Below are 20,459 nucleotides of genomic sequence, written 5' to 3' on the forward strand. Positions count from 1 at the left end.
TGTCGCAAATAAACAGTATCAGGAATCATACGGATTGATCTCACGGGAGATTCCCACGCATAAAACCCACCCTGCCCAATACCTGTATGCGGCGATGGTGAGTCGTATTCTTCATGCATTTTTTTATTTGTGATTTGTCTTATTTTGAAGGCACTTTGAAACGTTAGCAGAGAGCTAGCAACGTACCCAAAGTTGGATTTTAGTGTATAAATAAATGACAAATGCTTCACTCGTGTGTTCTGTGGGTGCTCTCAGTTTGGCCATGACAGCCTTGAACTAGGAACCTTGGCATTGCCAAAAGTGCATCTTACCCAATTTTTAAAATATGTCCCCCTCCTGCATGTGAAATCCATTTAGTTGCCTCTCAAAAATCTAATTCACCACAATTTAAATTCAGTCATTAATATTACACTACCCTTGGTGCAAGAGGTGAATAGACTGATGAAATTGATTTTATGACTTCTATAACTTGAAACATGCAATTTATAAGTCAGCAATACTGTTATACAATTACATGTTTGCATAAAACGCAGTTATTTGTCTCACATTGGTTGTAATCTAACTTTACAAATCGTATATTTCTTTTGTATGATTACAATGTTATTTGACTAATTGAATGTTTTATTTTCACCATTTACTTGTATTATATTTGACACTGGTATTCTGACGTTACAAACTACATTTGTTATGTTGTCAATTCACTTTATTCTTATAAAGATGTGACCTTCAACAGAAGAATCAAATTTAAAAAAGCATTATATCCAATCCCTTTATTTAACAAACCCAGACATTATTTCGAATTGACAGTAGAGAAAATGCACAAACATATTGTGAATCACTTATTGGCTTGTTCTGTAGCATGTCGTGTTCAGCAAAGGATGTGGTACAGCACACAGGCTGATCTCTACTTGGCTGCAGACTGCAAAATACGGGCTTTACAGACCGGCACTGAATGGCATTGATCGACGAAGCTGATACTACTTTCCATGATCACAGTAGGTGCCGATTGATCAGAATATCACATTTCCACTCATTTTTAAGTGTCTTTTTAAATTAACTTGACTTGCACCTGTGAGTACGTATGAAGAGTGGATCTTAATTTATCAAGGGCTGTATAGTCTTTACTAATACAACTCCAAAAATAAAGACTAAAATATAGGAGATAAAGAAAAGTCATTTCAACTAGTTTTTTTGGTGTTTTTTAATTAAATAATCCATAGTCAGTTCCCATGATGTTTGCAATTCTTCATTCACTAGTCCAGTGATTCCCAACCACAGTACCGTGGCACACTTTTGTGCCTTGTGACATCAACAGGCGAAGCTGCAGCAAGTTGTCAGAAAATTATTTATTAATTACAAATAAGTATCAAGGTCTTGTAACAAGAAGAAAAATTAACTGCTTTTACATTAGTTGGATAAATGTCAGAAGGTACAACACACGGTGTATCCATTCGTCCCATTTACACAATTTCCACTACTAAATCAGATCTAGATACGTAAATTTGTCCGAAAATTGAGTCAAGATTGTTATTTCAGTATTCATGTGTTTTACAACATTTTTGATTAGCGGCGTGTCATGAGATATCACAAATATGTTAAAAGACGTGCCTTGGTGCAATCAAGGTTGGGAAACACTGACCTAGTCTGCTGTTGTGGTTTTGTGTGCATATCAACGTTGACTGACCTGCATGGCAGGACAGGGGGAGCCCATCTCCCCACAACAGAATCGTCAATACTGTACAGTATCAGCTAGACTTTCCTCGGTTCACTTTTAACCAACAACACATTTTTTTTAACATGTACACAATCCACATTTAAGGAGCTATTTCAATGAAATATGTTTCTGGCGGAACTGAAAAGTTTAAAACCAAAACAAATAACAAGCCTACTGAAAAAAAGACCTCCTTCCAGAATGGCTCCAAACCACAGTTTGACCAAAATTTACAGTACAGCAAATCATATTGCTGGAACTTTTTTTTTTACAATCTCATTTCCTCCAGGTCAATGAACACCACCTCCTTTCTAACAGAAACAAATAAGAAAAACGTCATGTGATGTTTGCTCTATTATGAAACAAAAGTTAAGAAAACAAAACCAATAAAAGGTTAGACTAATCATGTCATTCTAACCTGCATATTTACTTTCTGGGTTGAAGATTGGTGGAGAAAAATAGGAAAAACAAGGTGCTGAAAGTACTTCATTTCAGTCCCGACACCACAGCGATTCCTGGACCTCTCAAAAGTATGAGGAGAAGCTCGAACAAAAAAAATATGTTGAACTGAAAGGGGGCACCTTGTAGGAAATGAACTAAAATATTTACAAAGGAGCGGGAGAGGTTCCAGGACAGAAAAAAAGACGATGACTAGTACTTTCCAGAGGTACAGGTATCTTTGAGGTGTGGTAAATTTACCCGATTGGATTCTCTCAGTGCCGACAATTACCGGTACTTACTGTAGGTTGAGGCGGAAATGCGTCGACAGAAGTGCGCATAAAAACCGCAATGTTAAGTGCATTCGCACCTAAGAATAAGTGTTGACTATGTGTTAAACATCTACTATATGCCGTGAGTACATAACCGTTTCAGTCCAGACAATAAAGGGTTGCTTGTGCATGACATGAATCACATCGAATGTTACTGATGGATGTGGATTTTTTTTTTTTTGTTTGTTTGTTCATTATTTCTTTTTTGTAACAAATCCACACACAAGAGACAAAGTTTGAGTCGGTGGCATCCCAAAAATGAGCAGCTCAAAGTCAAAAGTCATTATTAAACCTCGCTCACAACACTCCATCCACACGCACGCGCGCACCCTTTTGTCCACTCAGGGCGTGGAGTAGGTGCCGGTGTCCTTGCCAAAGTTGTAGTACTCCTCCATGTCATCCATGTTGGCTGTGGTGAGCTTCGTGAGGTTTTGCGAGCCATTATTGTCCATGTTGTCGCCTGATGTGAAGCTGAAGTTCTGGCCTTCATAATCTGCCTGGTTCTCCATTTCAGGAAGTACTTCTGTGTAATAGAGAGTCACACTATGATTGGCAACGTAACTACTCGCCAGGTTTATGTTTTGTTTTTTTTTTTGTGGGGAAAAACACGTTATCTGCACTTAAAGGACAACCAACAAATTTTTTTTTGTTTCACTGCTCTGTCAAAACAAAAAGCAGAGTCATATTGAATGATTTCCGTCACAAAACGGTTAAGGTGGCCCAGGTCAAGCGTCTCATTTTGGTGTTTCTTTCCAGTGCTTGTTCTATTAGTTTTAAATGGGGCTTCCTCAAAAAGTCATGATTTTACAGAGAGCGCGAATTATAATATACTTTACTGACACATTATTTCAGATGAGCTGGCTTTAAAGGACAACCGACACCATTTTTTTGTTTCCTAACTGATATCAGAAAAAACCTTTTATAGCATCTAAAATATCCAAAACACGCAGGCTGATATTTTTAGTCAAATGCAAAACACCAATAAAAATGAGTTAAAATGTCCCAAAAACTACTTCAAAATGACCCCGGAAATGGCAAGTTTCAGAAGGTCCCGCCCCCTTGTTCGTGATGTCACGGCAAAACGTCTTGCCTAGCTCCAGAATCAAAACAATGGCTTCGGATTCGGAGAAGATGCTTTCTTGTTACTAATCCAGTTATGATTATGATTCAAATAGTTCTGAAGAGCAAAGCATACATGTTTGCAATCGATTAAAGAAGTCCTTCCGTATCAATTCGAGCCGTCATGACTTCAATGTAGCGTCCCAGAAAATGCACAAGATGGCGCCCAAGCTCCGTTGGAAATGGGCTGATTTGTCTGCTGGGAATTTGTGTCAACTAGTATCAAATAGTAGTCTCAGTGCAACACACAACGACCATTGCGTTATTTATGTGTTTATGTATGTGTGTGTTTTCCTTCTAATATCGCCATCAACACGGATCAACACGAAGTTTTCAGACCAAACAAAGTACCCAAAATGCATTGTGTGTCGCCTTCTCGGTCAGGGGTGTTCCAGACGTGACATCACGTCAGGCATCATCATCAACTCGAAAACATGACTTCCTGACTATTCAGCTCGAGTCTTCAAAAGTAAAATATAGATACAAAGATATGCCGTGGAATCTTTGTAAAATACGCTCAGTTTAAGTCATTTGAAGTGATTTTACAAATTATGGACACAACTTGTTCGGAGACGTCGGTTGTCCTTGAAGAGTACCAGTAAAATCTACCATAATTAAATTCATGAAATTGGATTGCTGAAGGATATGACTAATTCTACTGCCCACACCGTTGTTGTCATCACTAATAATTTTCCAAATGAGCAAATTTTAGAATTTTTTTAGAGTAGGCTTCAGTGACCAATGGTATCAAACTCATTTTTTGCCGAGGGCCACATTGTTGTTAGGGTTTCCTCTCAAGGGGCGTTATGCATTTGGGGAAGCAATGAGAATGTTTAATCCCCTCCTCAAATTACATATAGAGCACCCGATAAATTAATGAATAACTCGTTTTCAAATTTGAAGTAAAATAAAAAACTTTTAATGTGGTTTACATGAGACAGTTTGAAATTTTAGTTCAGACTTTAGCAAGCATCATGGAATTTCACGTTTGATTTGCTTTCGAGGGCCGAATAAAATGATGTGGCGGGCCAGATTCGGGCCCCCGGCCTGGACTTTGACACCTGTGTTGTAGACATTACGGACATTTGTAGATCATCTTTGTGCGCCCCAAGAAATGCGTTTGAGAAACGAGTTAATTTCTAGGCACCTGCCTTGGCTTTGGGTGCGAGCGTCACTGCTGAAAGACGGCTCGCATTCGCATCTCACTTCATTGCCCTCATCGACAAGTCAGTTTAACTCCGGATGTATTGCTCACCTCGTCCTTCAGGTGACACATCCATGCCGTGCTTGACCTTCATGTGCCTGCTTAGGTTACCCTTCAGATTGAACTTGCTGGTGCAGTAGGGACACTTGAAGGGTTTACTTCCAGCGTGTAGATGCATGTGGCCCAGCAGGTTGTACATTCTGTTGAAAGACTTGCCACAAACCTGAAACCAAAGCACAAAAAAATACAAATATTACTTCATTAGGTAGATTACTGAACGAAAACATGTTACCGCTTTGAGCAGATACTAGCCTTGCATTTGAAAGGTTTGACAGGCAGGTGGACGATCATGTGAGTCTTGAGCGTCTGCTTCTGAATGAAGCTTTTGAAGCACACGTGACATTGGAAGGGTCTCACGCTGTTGTGGATCAGCATGTGTCTCTTTAGGTTGGCCGACAGCGTGAACTCACGTGAGCACACTTCGCACTTGTGTCCTTTCATACCCTGCAAAACCCAGAAAAAAATAGGGGTACAATAACACCGAGCCAGTAGCGAGACAACACAGTCACATTTTGGTTGACTCTTATACTAGCTTCAAAAGCTGGGTGGGCTATTTTTAGGTGTACACTTTCAAAAGAGAGTGAGTGAAATGAAATAAGACTGTTAGAGGAAATGGAGGAATTAAAAAAAGAAAGAAGCAAGGAAGACTGAAGGAATGAAGAAAAAGGTGATATGAAAGAAATGATTATGAAATAAGGATGTATTAAAGAAAGGAAACAAGGAAGTTAGTAAAGAAGGGTGTATGAAGTGACAGAAAGATACATCTTATTTTTCTCTTCTCTAGCCTCAGCATTTCCCTTAAAGGACAACCGACGTCTCCGGACAAGTTGTGTCCATAATTTGTAAAATGGCTTCAAATGACTTCTACTGAGCGTATTTGACAAAGATTCCACAGCATATAGCTATATTTTACGTTTTAAGACTCGCGCTGAATATTCCGGAAGTCTTGTTTTTGAGTTGGTGACGAGTCCGTACGTGACGTCACTTAAGGAACGACCCTGACCAAAAAATAGACGCATTGTAGCTGTCCTTCCATCACGTCAATGTATTTTGCTGTACTTGTTTGGTCTGAAAACCTCGTGTTGCACCAAAAAGCCGCCAGAAGAGGGCGACCAAGCTCCATGGAAGGAATTTATCAGCCTGTGGAAACGGGCTGATTAATTCCTCAGAGGGAGCTTGGACGCCATTTTCTGCCTCTTTTTGGGTGATACATTTCCCCCCAATGTTGCCTCAAAATGGCACGGAATAAATTCTTTAATCAATTGCAAACATGTATGCTTTCCTCTCCAGAACTATTTGAATCATATTCATAACTGGATGTGTAACAAGAAAGCATATTCTCCGAAGCCATTGTTTTGATTCTCCAGCAATGCACGACGTATTGCCGTGCCGCGGCACTTTCTGAAAATGCCCAATTCGCAGCTCAATTTTTTGCAGATTTTGGACACTAAGTCATTTTATTGGTGTTTTGCATTTGAATAAAAATATCATACTGCGTGTTTTGGGTATTTTAGATGCTATAAAACGTTTTCTGATGTCAGTTAGGAAACAAAAAAGTGATGTCGGTTGTCCTTTAAAACCTCACAGATTAAGTTTGTGACCAAATTGAAATGCCTAAAAATGCCACCAGGTGGCAGCAAAACTCTGTCTAAATTGGATGGAGGACAGTCAGTTTTGCAAAATACTACATTGAAGTGATGCATTTCAAAATTAAATGGGAAGTCTAGCCAAATATTCGACATTTTTTTTCTTCTGCAGCACCACTAGTCTAAACACAGCATTCTGATTAACACTGCTTTTGTGCAGCAAAATCCAGTCATGCACACATAACAGAATTGATTTCTCCACTGTGAAAATTCCCGCGTGGCGTACGGTTGTACCAATAAGGCGAGAAGCAAGACACACAGATTTAATTGATAATAAGGCAAATATAATTATTCTCTTCTAAGATTTATCTCTGAATGCTTCTCAAAAATTCATTTAAATTATGTTGTTAAAAACACAGACAATGAAAACAAAAGAAAAGCCCATTGTGAAATGTAAACCAAAGGTCTGTTATAAATGTTTTACAATAATGGCGTAATATCTGAACGCTTGCTTGAACGATGCAGAGTGAAATTCATTCCTCATTACTCCGTACGGGGATCATATCGTCAAACATTGAAGACAGTGCTTCAAAGAGAGTGAGGAAAGAACTTTAACAAATGGCAATGTAAGATGGCTGCCCACTGGCTTCAGCTAAGAGAGTCATTGCTAGTCCGACTGTGTATAGCCTGGTGTGTCAAACTCATTTTTGCAATGAGCCACATTGTCGTTATAGTTTCTTCTCGGGGGACGTTCTGAATTTGGGGAAACCGTTAGAATGCTTCAACTCCTCCACATATTACATACAGAATGAACAACAAATTAATGAATAACTAGTTTGAAGTCAATACTACTGAAGTCAATAATGATTGTTATTGTGGTGTACATGCGACAATTTGAAATATTGCTTCAGCCTTTAGCAAGCATCATGGCACTTGACAGGCTTGATTTGCTTTCACAGGCCGAATAAAATGATCTGGCGGGCCAGATTTGGCCCCCGGGGCCGTGCCTTTGACACCCGTTGTGTATATACTGTAATGTTGCAGCCATTTTGCCACTTCCTGTCGCCTGAAAATGACATGACAGTGTCTAAGGGCTGAGCTTGAGAACGTCACATGCCCATATAATGAAAACAGGTGAGGCTCGGTGAGTCGTTACCTTATGGGTGAGCGAGTGCTGGCGTAGGTGGTGCAGCTGCACAAACTCCAAGCCGCACTGGGAGCAGGTGTAAGGTCTGGGGCTCTGGTGCTTCAGTAGATGGTTCTGGAGCTGACTGCGGTAGGCAAAGGACTTATTGCACTCAGAGCACTGAAAGGTGTGAGGACCCTGGTGGCTGGTCTGGTGGCGTTTGAGGTGGGCGTAGGTGGGGAACTCCAGGCCGCACTGTGAGCAGACGTGGCAACGGCCGCGCTCGTGCTTGACCTCGTGCGCCCGTAACTCGCTGGGGTAGGCGAAGCCGCGGCGGCAGAAGCGACAGCTGTACGGCTTAACGTCGGTGTGTTGCAGCATGTGGCGTTTCAGGTGACTGGTCTGCGTGAAGCCCTTCTTGCACACGGTACACTTGTGAGGCCGCGTGCCCTGGTGGGTCAGCAGGTGAGTCTGGAGGTGGCTCGGCTGCTTGAAGAGCTTGCCGCAATGAGGGCAAGCGTGGGGCTTGATGCCGTTGTGACCCAAGATGTGCGTGACCAGGTTGTACTTTGACGTGTACGACTTGTCGCACATGCGGCACTTCCAGCGCTTCAGGCCGTCTCCCACGTCCACGCAGTACGACTCGTCGATCTGGATATTGATGTCCAGACGGTCAACTCTGCGGCCGCCGTGTCGCCTGGGGGGCTGCGGAGGCTGAGGCTGCCCGCCTCCGCCGCCGTTGCTTCCGTCTGTCCAAATCATGTTTTGGCCACCATCTTCGTACTCGGGCGCCATTGCCATTTCCCCCGAGTCGTAGCTGCCCACTTCGCTTGTTTGGAAGTAGCTGCTGATGGCTTCGTCTTGCTGGTTGGGCTTCATCATGTTGGTGCCCTGGTGAGCTACCTCCTCCTCACCCTCGCCGGCGCCTCGATCGTGGCCTCCCAGGGGGCGCTGGCCCTGCAGTCCTCTGTGCTCCGCTCCTCGGTGTGCCACTTGCGCCGCGGGAGGAGTCGGGTGCACGTGGGTGCCAGCTTGATGCTGGTTGGACGCCTCCCGCTCACACTCGGAACAATTCTTGTTTGTTCCTCTCAGGGTGGCCGGGTCCACTTGAACCAAACCCCCTCTGGGGGCCATATTGTTTAGCATATGGACGCATGAGGTCAAGACAGAGTTCACCACTTCCCCTTTGATGTGAGGCACGGTGACGTCACCTCCTTGGCGATCGGGGAGCACCATTTTCACGTCAAGGTGCTGAGGTGGCCCCTGCTGCCACCTTCTCTGACTGCAGCTGGGTTGCATCTGTCCGTCTTCTCCCAAGTTTTCCCCGAGGTAGTCCCCGTTGGCGCCAATGAGCTGGTCCGCGTACTCGTAGTCCACTCCGTCTACTGGCGGCGCCGGTGACTCCTTGGTCTCACCCGTGTAGAAGCCATTGGGTGCGATGGTTGCGCCGAAGACCTCATTCTGGGAGATGAGACCAAGCACGGCTGCCTGGGCCAAGGACAGCACAACCACTGGATCTGTTTGTGTGCCTGTGTCCATCAGCCTGGCCATTACCTTGGGCTCACATCTACCCAGGCGCCGGCTCGCCTCCTCCTGTAATCGCACAGACCCAGATGGCAGTTATGACAGTCTTGTGGTTATGAACAATGCGCAATGAGCTAGCATGTGCTGCAAAAGGGCCACAAGTAGAGTCTTTTTGTGTTATGGTTTCTCATTTCGTTGTTTTTTTTTCCGGTGCGGAATACACACCCATAATCTACTTCACCGATCCTGGTTACCAATGACAATAGTGACATTTTTCAGCACAACAAATTAAAAATCACAGCAGGCCAGGTTACATTGACACAAGTAGGACTATTGAAGAACCCTTTAACTTTCAGGATCTTCAATCCTGTTCCTCACGGGCTGCTGTCCTCGCTATTTTCCGTCTCTCCTTGCTGCACCACACCAGATTCAAATGATAAAGATAATCAGCAATGCTTGCAGAGGTGCAGAGTAATGATCCGGATTCTTTGACTCCGGTGTGTTGAAGCAAGAAGAGATGGAAAGCGTTCAGGGAAGTAGCGCTCAAGAAACAGGATTGAAGACCCACCCTGTACTCGTTTTGTGGCCAACACAGCAATGAGTCATGCAGGGTGGCAATTTGCGGTATTTGGGGATTTAAATGAAAAGGACGCTTTGATCCTCTCCTCTTTCATCTAGAACTGCTTCATGTCACAAAGAGGGTACAGAAAGTGCTGAAGAATGAATGACTCGCTGTGTCTTTGTGTTGTCATATTATTTCGTTTTTTTTAATACTTTGTTACTTCAGGGTTGAGTGAACGCTGCCACTGGTCACCCACATAAAAAAAATCCGATGACTGTAAAGTGTCCTTGAGACTTTTGAAAGGCGCTTATGAATGAAATGTATTATTATTATAAGCAAAAAAAATCTGTAGGAACCCCATGTGCTGTGGAATAAATCCCAACTCACCTTCCACTTTGAAAATGTGAGCTAAAAAACTGCCCCCCCCCCCCCTTGCTGGTTCTCCCTGGCCTACAAAGGATGCACATTCCAAATAAGAGGAAATTTTCAATCAACTAAAACGACTGACAAATTTCATTCATTTGGGTTGTACGGGCATCAAAAGTCAGGAAAAGTTATGGAAATGACAAATGCAATTTTTGGGGACGTGAAAAGTTACTTGGGGGGGGGGGGGGGGGGGTATCTCTGTAAGGTTTTGAATTTGTTCCCACCTGCCCACAGTTGCCCTGTGACAAATAGTGTGATTATATTGGCCACATTGGATTGGATTTGACTTTATTAGTCTCGCAGTGGAGAAATTTACATTTCACAGCAAAGTGATGAAAGGAATGAAAGTAGAAAAACAAAATACATAAGCTGCTGGAAAGGCAGCCACTCACGGTGCCGTCTTGAAGTCAAAAGAACAAAAAAACAAACTAAATAACAAATAATATGACAAAGACAATATCACAACACAAAGACACAGTCATTCCTTCTTTGTTACATATAGCAGTTCTCGATGAAAGAGGAGAGGATCAAAGCATCTTTTCACCAGTGGATCAGGGACATCATGGTGGAATGTGCACGTCGACAACAAGCCAAATGTCGAAAGCAAACATGCAGCTGTAGCATCCATTGACGAAAAGAGGTTGTCTCACATCTCCTGTCTCGCATAAATCCGCTTCAATTCCAACCCGCGATAGTTCCACATTCGCATCGGCGCTCTGCGCTGACGCTCCTTTCTTCTTATCGCGGGCTCCTCAAGCCATGCATCGCCTTCCTCTATTGGTTGCGAGGATGTCCTGGTCAATTTTACTGATCATAATTTTTGCACTTGCCAGAGAGGATAACAACCTTGGGCTCATTCAGGTCAACGATAGTAATGAAGACATGCATATAGTAGATATTTGTAGGTGTACCAATACACAAGATGACAACCTCCATATATAAAGACACTCCCCTACTAACACCAGCACAACTTCCAACCAAGACGCCGTCCCAAATCCATCATCCTGGTAATGTGTTTAATGTGTTATGCATGTGTTGAGAGGGAATTAAATGACCCACGAGGTACACTAATAAACAAACAGCATATGTGGGAATGAAGGGAGATGTTGATAAAAAGTATGAAAAAAAAAAAAAAAAATAGATGGGATAGGAATGATAGAAGCAGACGGAGGAGGGGGTGGAGAAGAGAGATAAGGAAAGCGAAGGGGGAAGGGCAGAGAGGAGGATGAGATTCATGCCAAAAGAAAGATAGATATGAGGTGAGTGATAAGCAGGAGGAGGATAAAGACAAAAAAAGGAGGAGCAGACTGAAAAAAAGCTCTGCTCAAAGACCAATTCGAACAAACTTTGAATAAAACCTCAGTAAAAAAAAGCAGCCATTAATGAAGCCACTGTCAACTCACCACAATCCTCCTGCTATGCGACTTCAGGTGCTTTAATGATCTCATCCTTGAAAGCGAGAGTATCGAGTGAGATGAGACTCGATTACACGTCAAGGCAAATGGGAGGCAGGACCTGTTTTGGCCTGCCTCCCTTCATCCCAGCCAAACAAATGAGCCGCCCGTGTTTAAAAAAAAAAAAGAAAAAGAAAAGAACAAACCAGAAGTAAGACTGAAGCCTCAAGAAACTGGCAGAGTTGCATTTTCTGTGTTGCTAGCATCCATCGCGTATCAGTGTGGAAATGTGTTGGGAGGGCGCGGTAAAATAGGAGAAAAGGAGATGCTGTCAGGTGACTGACATGTGGAAGAGCAAATGAGGGATGAAGCAGAAAGGAAAAAGACTGAGGGAGAGGAAGGCAGGAGAACAGGAGGAGGGGAGCAGGATGTAGTGGGGAGAAGAAAAAAAGACAACCAAAGGGAAGATTCCTGCATTCACACCAAATTCATGAGCAACCGTCAGCCAAATAAGGCAGAGATGAAAGTAAAATGTGTTCAAACTGCTAAATAGTGCCAAATGTAGGCCGAGAGGTTTGTGTTTATCCTGCCAGTGATGAGAGCTGAACCACAGCCAAATGCTTCAAACGTTTCTCTTGTCTGAGTGGCTCATGTGAAATTGTAAATACCGTTAGGTACTACTGTTTAAAAAAAACAATACATTTATGGCTGGTTCGGTTTCAAACTACTGTCTTATATTAAATAATTGCTCATTTAAAGTCCCCTTTTTACTAACATGTGAGGTGTCTTCAAATATAACCAGGTATTTTCAAACTATTGTTGCAAATCTAGTTGTCCTTACACAAAAATATTTGTCCAGTCTCTTCATGAGTCGAAAGCTCCCGTTTTCCAATTGGTCAACAAACAGCAAAGAGCTAATCAAAGGACGACACAGCACGTCACACTACATGCCAAGACGAAGTAAAATTCAGACTTGACAATCATTGCTACATTCGTGGAGAGTGACGTGGGCATTAAACACACTGGATAAACCCCAATTCTCAGAATGATTCCATTTGGATTTTTCTCTAGACACTTGTTGAGTGCATGTGCAAACGGAAGTCATATTATACCACAAAGGGTTAAATCGGCATATATATATATATATATATATATATATATATATATATATATATATATATATATATATATATATATATATATATATATATATACATACACACACACACACACACACACACAGTAAACAGTAAAGTCTCGTTATATCGATAGTACTGCTTATTACGATACTATTTCTATGAACGCAAGGAGAAAATTTACATGACGCAGGATTGGATATATCGATAGTCCGGTTATATCGATATTTTTTTCCGACTCCCGAGAATATCGATATAACGAGACTGTGTGTGTGTGTGTGTGTGTGTGTGTGTGTGTGTGTGTGTGTGTGTATATATATATATATATATATATATATATATATATATATATATATATATATATATATATATATATATAAAACTTTCACAAGGTTTCTAAATGTATGTATTCATCAAAGTTTGTATTTTGAATGTCACATATTGCGGTGGGGGAGGAGGGGGAGTCATTTCAACAAACAACAAGAGAGAGAGAACATGGAGGAAAAACGAGAGAAGGGAGGAAGGCTGCAGAGGACAAAATGGGGGCACAATAGCGGAAGCAGGGGAAGAGAGCAGATGACTGCACGGAATGAAAGAGGGATTGAACGGGGAGGAGATAAAGAGAACAGGGCTGGGAGGAGGGGGAGGGAGAGAGAAGGGGGGGGGGGGGATAGAGAAACCGAGACTGAGAGGGAGGGGGGAACAGATAGTGAGAGAGAGAGACAGAGAGTGAGAAAGAGAGAGAGAGGCGGCAGTGGGGGAAGGGAGGACAGAGAGGAAGGAGAAAAAAAAATAAAAAAAGAAAGAAGGAGGGTGGGAGATTGGAGAAGAAGTGTAGTGCTGGAGAGAAGGGTGACATGATGGAAATGGAGCGAGAGATGAAGGGAGAAATGAAAGAAGGGAGTTGAAAATAGGGGGAGGGAGAGTCATAAAAAAGAGGAAGAGGGTGAAAACATGAGCGAGAGAGAAAGAGAGAGGGAGGGAGAGAAAACAAAGCAAAGCCTCACTAACCCCCCAAAAAAACATGGCTGCAGTGAAACGGGGAGGGGGGTGGTGGTTTGGGTGTTCTTTCTTTTTTTTTCTCTCAACACACATTACAATTAAGCATGTGTCACCTGTCACCACCAGGCTTAAAGGACAACCGACATCTCCGGACAAGTTGTGTCCATAATTTGTAAAATGGCTTCAAATGACTTCTACTGAGAGTATTTTACAAAGATTCCACTGCATATAGCTATATTTTACGTTTTAAGACTCGCGCTGAATATTCCGGAAGTCTTGTTTTGAGTTGGTGACGAGGCCTCACGTTACATCACTGAAGGAACGTCCCTGACCGAAAAAAGGACACATTGTAGCAGTCCTTCCATCACGTCAATGCATTTTGCTGTACTTGTTTGGTCTGAAAACTTTGTGTTCCACCAAAAAGAGGCAGAAGAGGGTGACAAATCTCCATGTAAGGAATTAATCAGCATGTGCAAACGGGCTGATTAATTCCTTACACTGAGCTTTGTCACCATTTTCCGCCTCTTTTTGGTGCTACATTTTCCCCCCTATTGCCTCAAAATGGCATGGAATACATTTTTTAATCGATTGCAAACATGTATGCTTTCCTCTTCAGAACTATTTGAATTATACTCATAACTGGATGAGCAACAAGAAAGCACATTCTGATTTTTTTCATATTCATATTTTGATTCTCCAGCAAGGCAAGACATCTTGAGGTGAGACAACGAACCAGGGGGCGGGACCTTCTGAAACTGGCCACTTTCTGGTTCATTTTTTTGGTGTTTTGCATTTGACTAAAAATATCATACTGTGTGTTTTGGGTACTTTAGATGCTATAAAACTTTTTCTGATGTCAGTTAGGAAACAAAAAAGTGATGTCGGTTGTCCTTTAAGTGCCATTGGTTGCCATGTATTCAAACACCTTCAATGGACATACCATCAGCTACACTGGCACAATCGAAGAGGTCCAACAAAGAGCAAAACGACTGTCTGATTTGATGACTGTCACAGTTTATCATACACACACTTTTACCATAGTTTTTAAAAAGATATATTTCCACAATTACTACCACATACACACACTGCACTATTTTAACATTCTGTATCTTTATTGGAGCGAAACCTGCATTGTCACAGTATGAGAAGCACACATTGTAAACGTAGCAAAAATAAGTTTTGCTAAAAACAATGTTTTTCCCCCCTTTTAACAGCTAGGCACTGGACTTTCCAAAATTCACAACTTCATTAATGTACTGTTCCATTCCAGTCCTAGCGGTGGCAGTAATGCTAATTACAAAGTGCCCAAATGCTAAGCAGAAAAAAAGATGGAGACTATGTTCACCATTTTATTTTTTACCTTGCCCTGGATTCTTCAACAGTAGCCAAAATGGAACTGTGTAGTGCCACTTAGCAGTTTTTTTTGACAACGATACTTTTTCTACCTTGTGTGTTCTACATACTTGGCAATAAAGATGATTCTGATTCTGATTCAAAATGGAATGTGTTCTCAAAGATAAAGATATTTTGCTTGCTATCTTGCTAACACTTACCACATAGATTACCTCCATGGCAACAATAATCAGGCAGCGCATCCATAAAAAACAACAAAATTAAACCAAACAAATCCCATTCAATAACCAATTAAAATCGGCCATCCTGCTATCAAACGACATCAAGTTGGAATCTCAACTTGAAGCAAATTTAACCAATCTCTGAATGGGTGTCAACAAAAACAAACAAAATGTTACCAACCTAAGTCAATATTACATTTGGTGGACTAGATGATTTTGAAAAGAGGAAAAAAATAGCAATGGAAAGGTGTGGGTGAGTAAAAACAGTTTAGCACGGTCCATGCCCTCACACTTGCACACAGACACACACTCAACCTAAAATGATATTGAAGAGGGCACAATGTGGGCCAGGCAAGCAGGGTGACCAGAGGCTAAAAATACTGAATAAGGTTTTGTCATTGGGAAGTCTAATCCAGACACTGCCTCTACGTAACAACCAACCACAAAAAAAATGCCATTAGTTTTACCCAAGTGAACTATAATGAAAAAAATAACATAATTCAGTGAGCTGTCCCGAGTAGCAAGGCTGAAATGAAACCGATTTGTTGGTGGAGTTTGCTACATGTATTCCTTTTAATAATGACACAATTATGTTCAAGATGTATACTGTCGCATTTGTTTGACTTTAAGGCCTTCCTAAGCACTCATTAAATAGTGGAGGGTGCTCGGCTTGCTTGGAAGCCACAGACCGTCACCCGACACATTAGGTTTGTCCTCTTCCAAATTCATCAGCCTCGTTCGTCTCTTTTTTTTTAACTCTGCCTGCAGCAAAGCAGAGCACCACAATGTGCTGACACCATCACTAGCTATTCTCAACCTCTTAGCATGGCTACATTCCCACACAATGATAAAGAACCAGCTAGTTCACGATAGGAAAGCATTCATTTATTCTCACCCCAGTTGTTTGTAAGTAGAATATAGTCATGTGTGGGTTTGGTCATGGTCGGTAATAATAATAATAATAATACATTTCATTTATAAGCACCTTTCAAAACTCTCAAGCTGCCATTCCAGAATTCATTCCGTTTTGGGCTGATGCTTCTGTTCCAGTGATTTTTCCAACTCTTCTAAGTGAAGTTTTTTTAAATCAAGAAAGTTTTTTACATTTTTTGGCTTCATCTAAAATTTCCTGAGATTTAAAAACTTTATTTACACCTCTACACCCAGACAGCAATTTAACTCATTCGCTGCCATTCCCGAATGTATTCAGGAATTGAAAAGTGTGACGTGGAGCGCCATTCCCGAATTTGTTCTGGTGATGTTTTTTTTTTTTTCTTGTGAGGAAGCAGATAAAGCGCTGGTCAGACCTCTGGCAATGTTTTTCCTCTTCCACGGGGGGGCAGGATTTGCCTTTATTCCATGTTAGTGCTTTGTTACAGTTTCAGCTGTTGTTCAAAGCGCTATATAAATCAATATGTATGTATCGTATTTTGTACCGCCTCCCCCATTTCAAGCACAGATAAATCAAGACCTATATAACTTAGGAATTCACTGTTTTTTTTCTGATGAAAGAATAGCGGCTAAGGTTTCTAATGCTGAATTGAATGTTGACATAGTCCTAAAACTCAATACGTCTGTGTAAACTCTCAGTCGTACAAGAGTGGTCCATCGATGAAAAGGTTTCTTCAGCTGTCATCTGTACTTCTTTGAAGGTGTCGGACGTTTCGCTTCTTATCCAAGATGCTTCTTCAGCGAACTAAAGTCTTACTGGTAGTTTCAGCCCTATATATATATATATATATATCCCCACTGTCCAGACATGGCGGTGCCGGACTCTGCTATCTACACAATCTAATAGATACTCATTGGGACTTAACAACGAAACACTGTTAATTCAAGTCACAAGCCTCAGTCACTATACGGTGGTCATTAAGCCCTTGAGCGTTTTCTTTTTTACAGTACTATTAAGAACATAAAGGGCTCTGGTTAAGATGTCAATAATGCATGAGTCTGCAGTAGATTAGAATAATAGCCATATTTTTCATCGCGCTTTTCCAATTCGCTGTGGTACTTTTAAAATAAGACACCCAGTTGGGAGTTAGCTGCACCAGGTATGTCAAACGGGTGACATAATATGTAGCACAGCAGGGAGCCAATAGGAAGTCCAATTGAATCCATCTGAAGAAAATATACACATCACTCTACAGTGCTTCTCATTGTAACTTCAAAGAGGGCGGCCAATTCTTTCTTGAGCAATCAACAAACACCACCGTGGTGAGCTCCAGTCTTCAGATGTACCGAGCATTCCTCTACAACTGGCACCCCAATGACCAGGATGCTAAAGAGTAGCAAAGTTTTTTTTTTTGGGACCTTTTACATTGTCAATGCAAGAAAATGTAAGGGATAGAATTCATCATTTTGGTTTTGGAAGCACAATCAGCAGTTAAACTAAATCCTGAACTACATAGAAGCATGAGTTTAGAACATTTTCCAGTTCCATTAAAACTTGATTCTTACCCCCCACCCCAATACAAATGTGTGAAGGTAATTTGCTGTTCTTGCACTACTTTATGGGAAAGGTGCATATGCTACACTGTGACAAGGCCGTGCATCACTTTTTATATCGAAGCCAGTTAATGAATATTTAGGCGCATCGATCAAAAAATGTCGTGTTATCATCAACCTCGACTGCGTTGCAGCATTGTGGACTCTCGTAAGCAGAGGTGTCGACACTAGAATGAGTTTGGATGTGAAAACTAGGAATACAAAAGACTTAAACTGTCTGGCAAACAAAAATACATTTGATGGTAGCAAGCTTCCTAATCACTGGTTGAGGTGATTGTGATGGTGGTTGGCACCCGACACCCCATATCCGCACCTTCCCCACCCGCTTTGAACGTTGATAGAGTGGATGAAAGTCCAAGTGGCATCTCAAATGGGTCACTTTTGAAACATGTGAAAAATGCAACAAAAAGGAAATTCTGCACTGTGTTGTTACCACACTGACATTTTAATATAACCATCCATGACTCGTACAAAGACAGGAAGAGGAAGTGTACTTTTTTCAGCAGTCATCACTTGGTTACAAGCAAAGCACTCAAACAGCGTAAACAAGGTGGACAAATACTTATAATAAGGCCTAATTTTTCCTCGTTTGTGTGGATCAGATAAGCCCCGTTTGTCAGATGTCTCGAAAGACTATCCTGAGCAATTGTCCCATTTCGTGGACTCGGTTAGGAGATTTTTTTTATCCTTTCATTTTGAGGACATCGCAACCCCTAAGAAGTCACTCACCAATATTGTAATGTTCTGATCTCTATCAAACTGATATTAAAAATCATGACAGGACATAATCTGCCTAATAAGTAGCATAACCCCGGGTGGAAATTTCTGGACCTTACAATACTCACATGGATGAACACACAATTTAGAAGGCATAGTTGTTGTTGTTGTCCAGAATATGATCAATTCAATCATGATGAATTCACCCAAACCGATAAAAAAATGAAATAAAAGCTGACACTACTTTTCACCTCAAATAAAGCTGTGGTCTTTTCGGCACATGAAAACATTAAAGGCAGATGGGGGCTTAATGATACAATTACTACTAATAGCAACAAATGGGATACAGTTAGAGTCTATGCACTGATACCACTGCGCACTATTTAATTTCTTGTACACGGTCAACACACTGAGCTGATCACAGAGTGAAAAAAAGACATAAAATAAACACAAACATTGACATTGCTACAGTTCACGGTGTGGATTCTGTAGTATTTTACTCCATAGACTCCTGTTGAAATTTCTCCTAATCAAGTGAGAACTATAAAAGACTTGTTTGTTGGCACTTTAGCTCATTCAGACAGATATGTATGATGTAGCAGTTTTGTAATTTGAGTTTTGATCACCCCACACGAATGTGCTAAGTGCAGTGGTACAAGGCAAATATGCTCGTTTTGCGTGATGAGTCAACTATCTTCTACATAAAGTAGTTTGAGGCCTCTGTACGACAAATGTGAGCAATGCACAGTAAAAAGAGGCCCCACTTCCACTTTGCAAAGAACCAATATGCGTTTCCTTTAAAATGCAACACAGTCTGTTCTGCTTCATGCTATATATTAGGCTACATTGTTCGTACCAGTTTCAGGACGACTAATGTCAAGTGCCCAAAAGTGACTGATACTACCCAAGCCTCAGTGACGCAAAAAGCACGATCGTGTACTTGTAAATGAAACTATTCATTCAATATCATACAGCAAGAGACAAGGGACATGAGCACCAAGTTAGTGCAGTACAAGACACGGCCTGTGTGTGAGGCATCCCCATGTTGCGAGGCAGGGATGGGCAAAGTCGGGCTAATGTGGCCTGGTAGCCCCGGCTTCTACTCCAGCATGCGGCACGTACACGCCACTCTCTCACTCGTCTTCCTCACATTATAGCACCGCATAACATACAAAAGTACAACAAAAATGCACTCTAAATGACATTTGGTCGATTGCAGTTGAGCTACGCCGCTTGCTTGGGGCACAAAACATAAAGAAGCGGAAGACGTGACTGCTCAATCCCACGAGCGGGGAATCGAACCAAGTTACCGTTGAAGCAGTTAGTTTTCAACCGAACACCGCGCTTCTACGTCCGAGTAGGGGGAGGGACACGGAAGCCTGGTTGCTCACCTGGTTCCAAAATGGGTTTATGGTGGCGACGAGACTGGAGGTTGTTTTTGAGCGGAACGAAGAAGAAGCGATTGGAACGACGGACGGCGGCCCTTGTGTGAAGCGGGAGGGAGGGAGAGAAAGAGGAGGAGGGGAGAGGAGCTGACGTGATGAATAAACAAGAGGGCTTCCTCCTTTCTCGCCTGTAAATCAATATCCTCACCACGAAGTGACATTTTTCGAACGCCGTTGTAGTCGCCAACAGAATTTTCAGATCTAACAGTATATAAAAAAGCTCACATTATTTGGATTGTAGTATATAACTCACATCGACGCAAATGTGTTTTTACGTGAGACAGATACGTATAATTGTAGTTATCTACTGAATGATTAATGGTGACCATGTTACGTTTATGATGTTTACGATTTGACGTCACTTGCATCATATTGGCATATGCCACAAGATGGCGTGATTTCTCCTCTTTGATTTGATTGATGCCCAGCCTTCATATTACAGGACTGTACTTGTCAAGTCTTCTTTTCCTTTCGGCTTTTCCCATCAAGGGGCGCCACAGCAAATCAGTGTCCTCCGTCTTTAGAGGGTTGATCCGCATGTTTGTTTTGGCCACGCTTTTACGTCGGATGCCCTTCCTGACACAACCCTCTGTATTTA

The 20,459-nt window shown here is 41.8% G+C and overlaps 1 protein-coding gene across 1 annotated transcript; it reads right to left on the minus strand.

Moving 5' to 3' along the window:
- Positions 1 to 1,183: 1,183 nt before the first annotated feature.
- On the minus strand, positions 1,184 to 19,912 carry znf710b (zinc finger protein 710b). Its single transcript, XM_088992873.1, has 5 exons — positions 19,808 to 19,912; positions 7,607 to 9,169; positions 5,117 to 5,308; positions 4,856 to 5,027; positions 1,184 to 3,004 (listed from the first exon to the last, which is right to left on the minus strand). Exons 2-5 carry the CDS (start codon positions 9,125 to 9,127, stop codon positions 2,823 to 2,825), a joined length of 2,067 nt encoding a protein of 688 aa, XP_088848999.1. The 5' UTR covers positions 9,128 to 9,169; positions 19,808 to 19,912; the 3' UTR covers positions 1,184 to 2,822.
- Positions 19,913 to 20,459: the final 547 nt, after the last annotated feature.

The sequence above is a fragment of the Hippocampus bargibanti genome, linkage group LG03 (assembly GCF_051943395.1).
Source record: "Hippocampus bargibanti isolate YZ-2025 linkage group LG03, ASM5194339v1, whole genome shotgun sequence".
NCBI classification, from domain to species: Eukaryota; Metazoa; Chordata; class Actinopteri; order Syngnathiformes; family Syngnathidae; genus Hippocampus; species Hippocampus bargibanti.

Excerpts from the sequence above, each read along its gene's own strand:
- znf710b (XM_088992873.1), bottom strand. The coding sequence starts at position 9,127 with ATGGCCAGGCTGATGGACACAGGCACACAAACAGATCCAGTGGTTGTG. Across the intron at positions 5,309-7,606 it reads AGCACTCGCTCACCCATAAG|GGTATGAAAGGACACAAGTG; the intron begins GTAACGACTCAC and ends TGGGTTTTGCAG. Across the intron at positions 5,028-5,116 it reads TCAAACCTTTCAAATGCAAG|GTTTGTGGCAAGTCTTTCAA; the intron begins GCTAGTATCTGC and ends CTTTGGTTTCAG.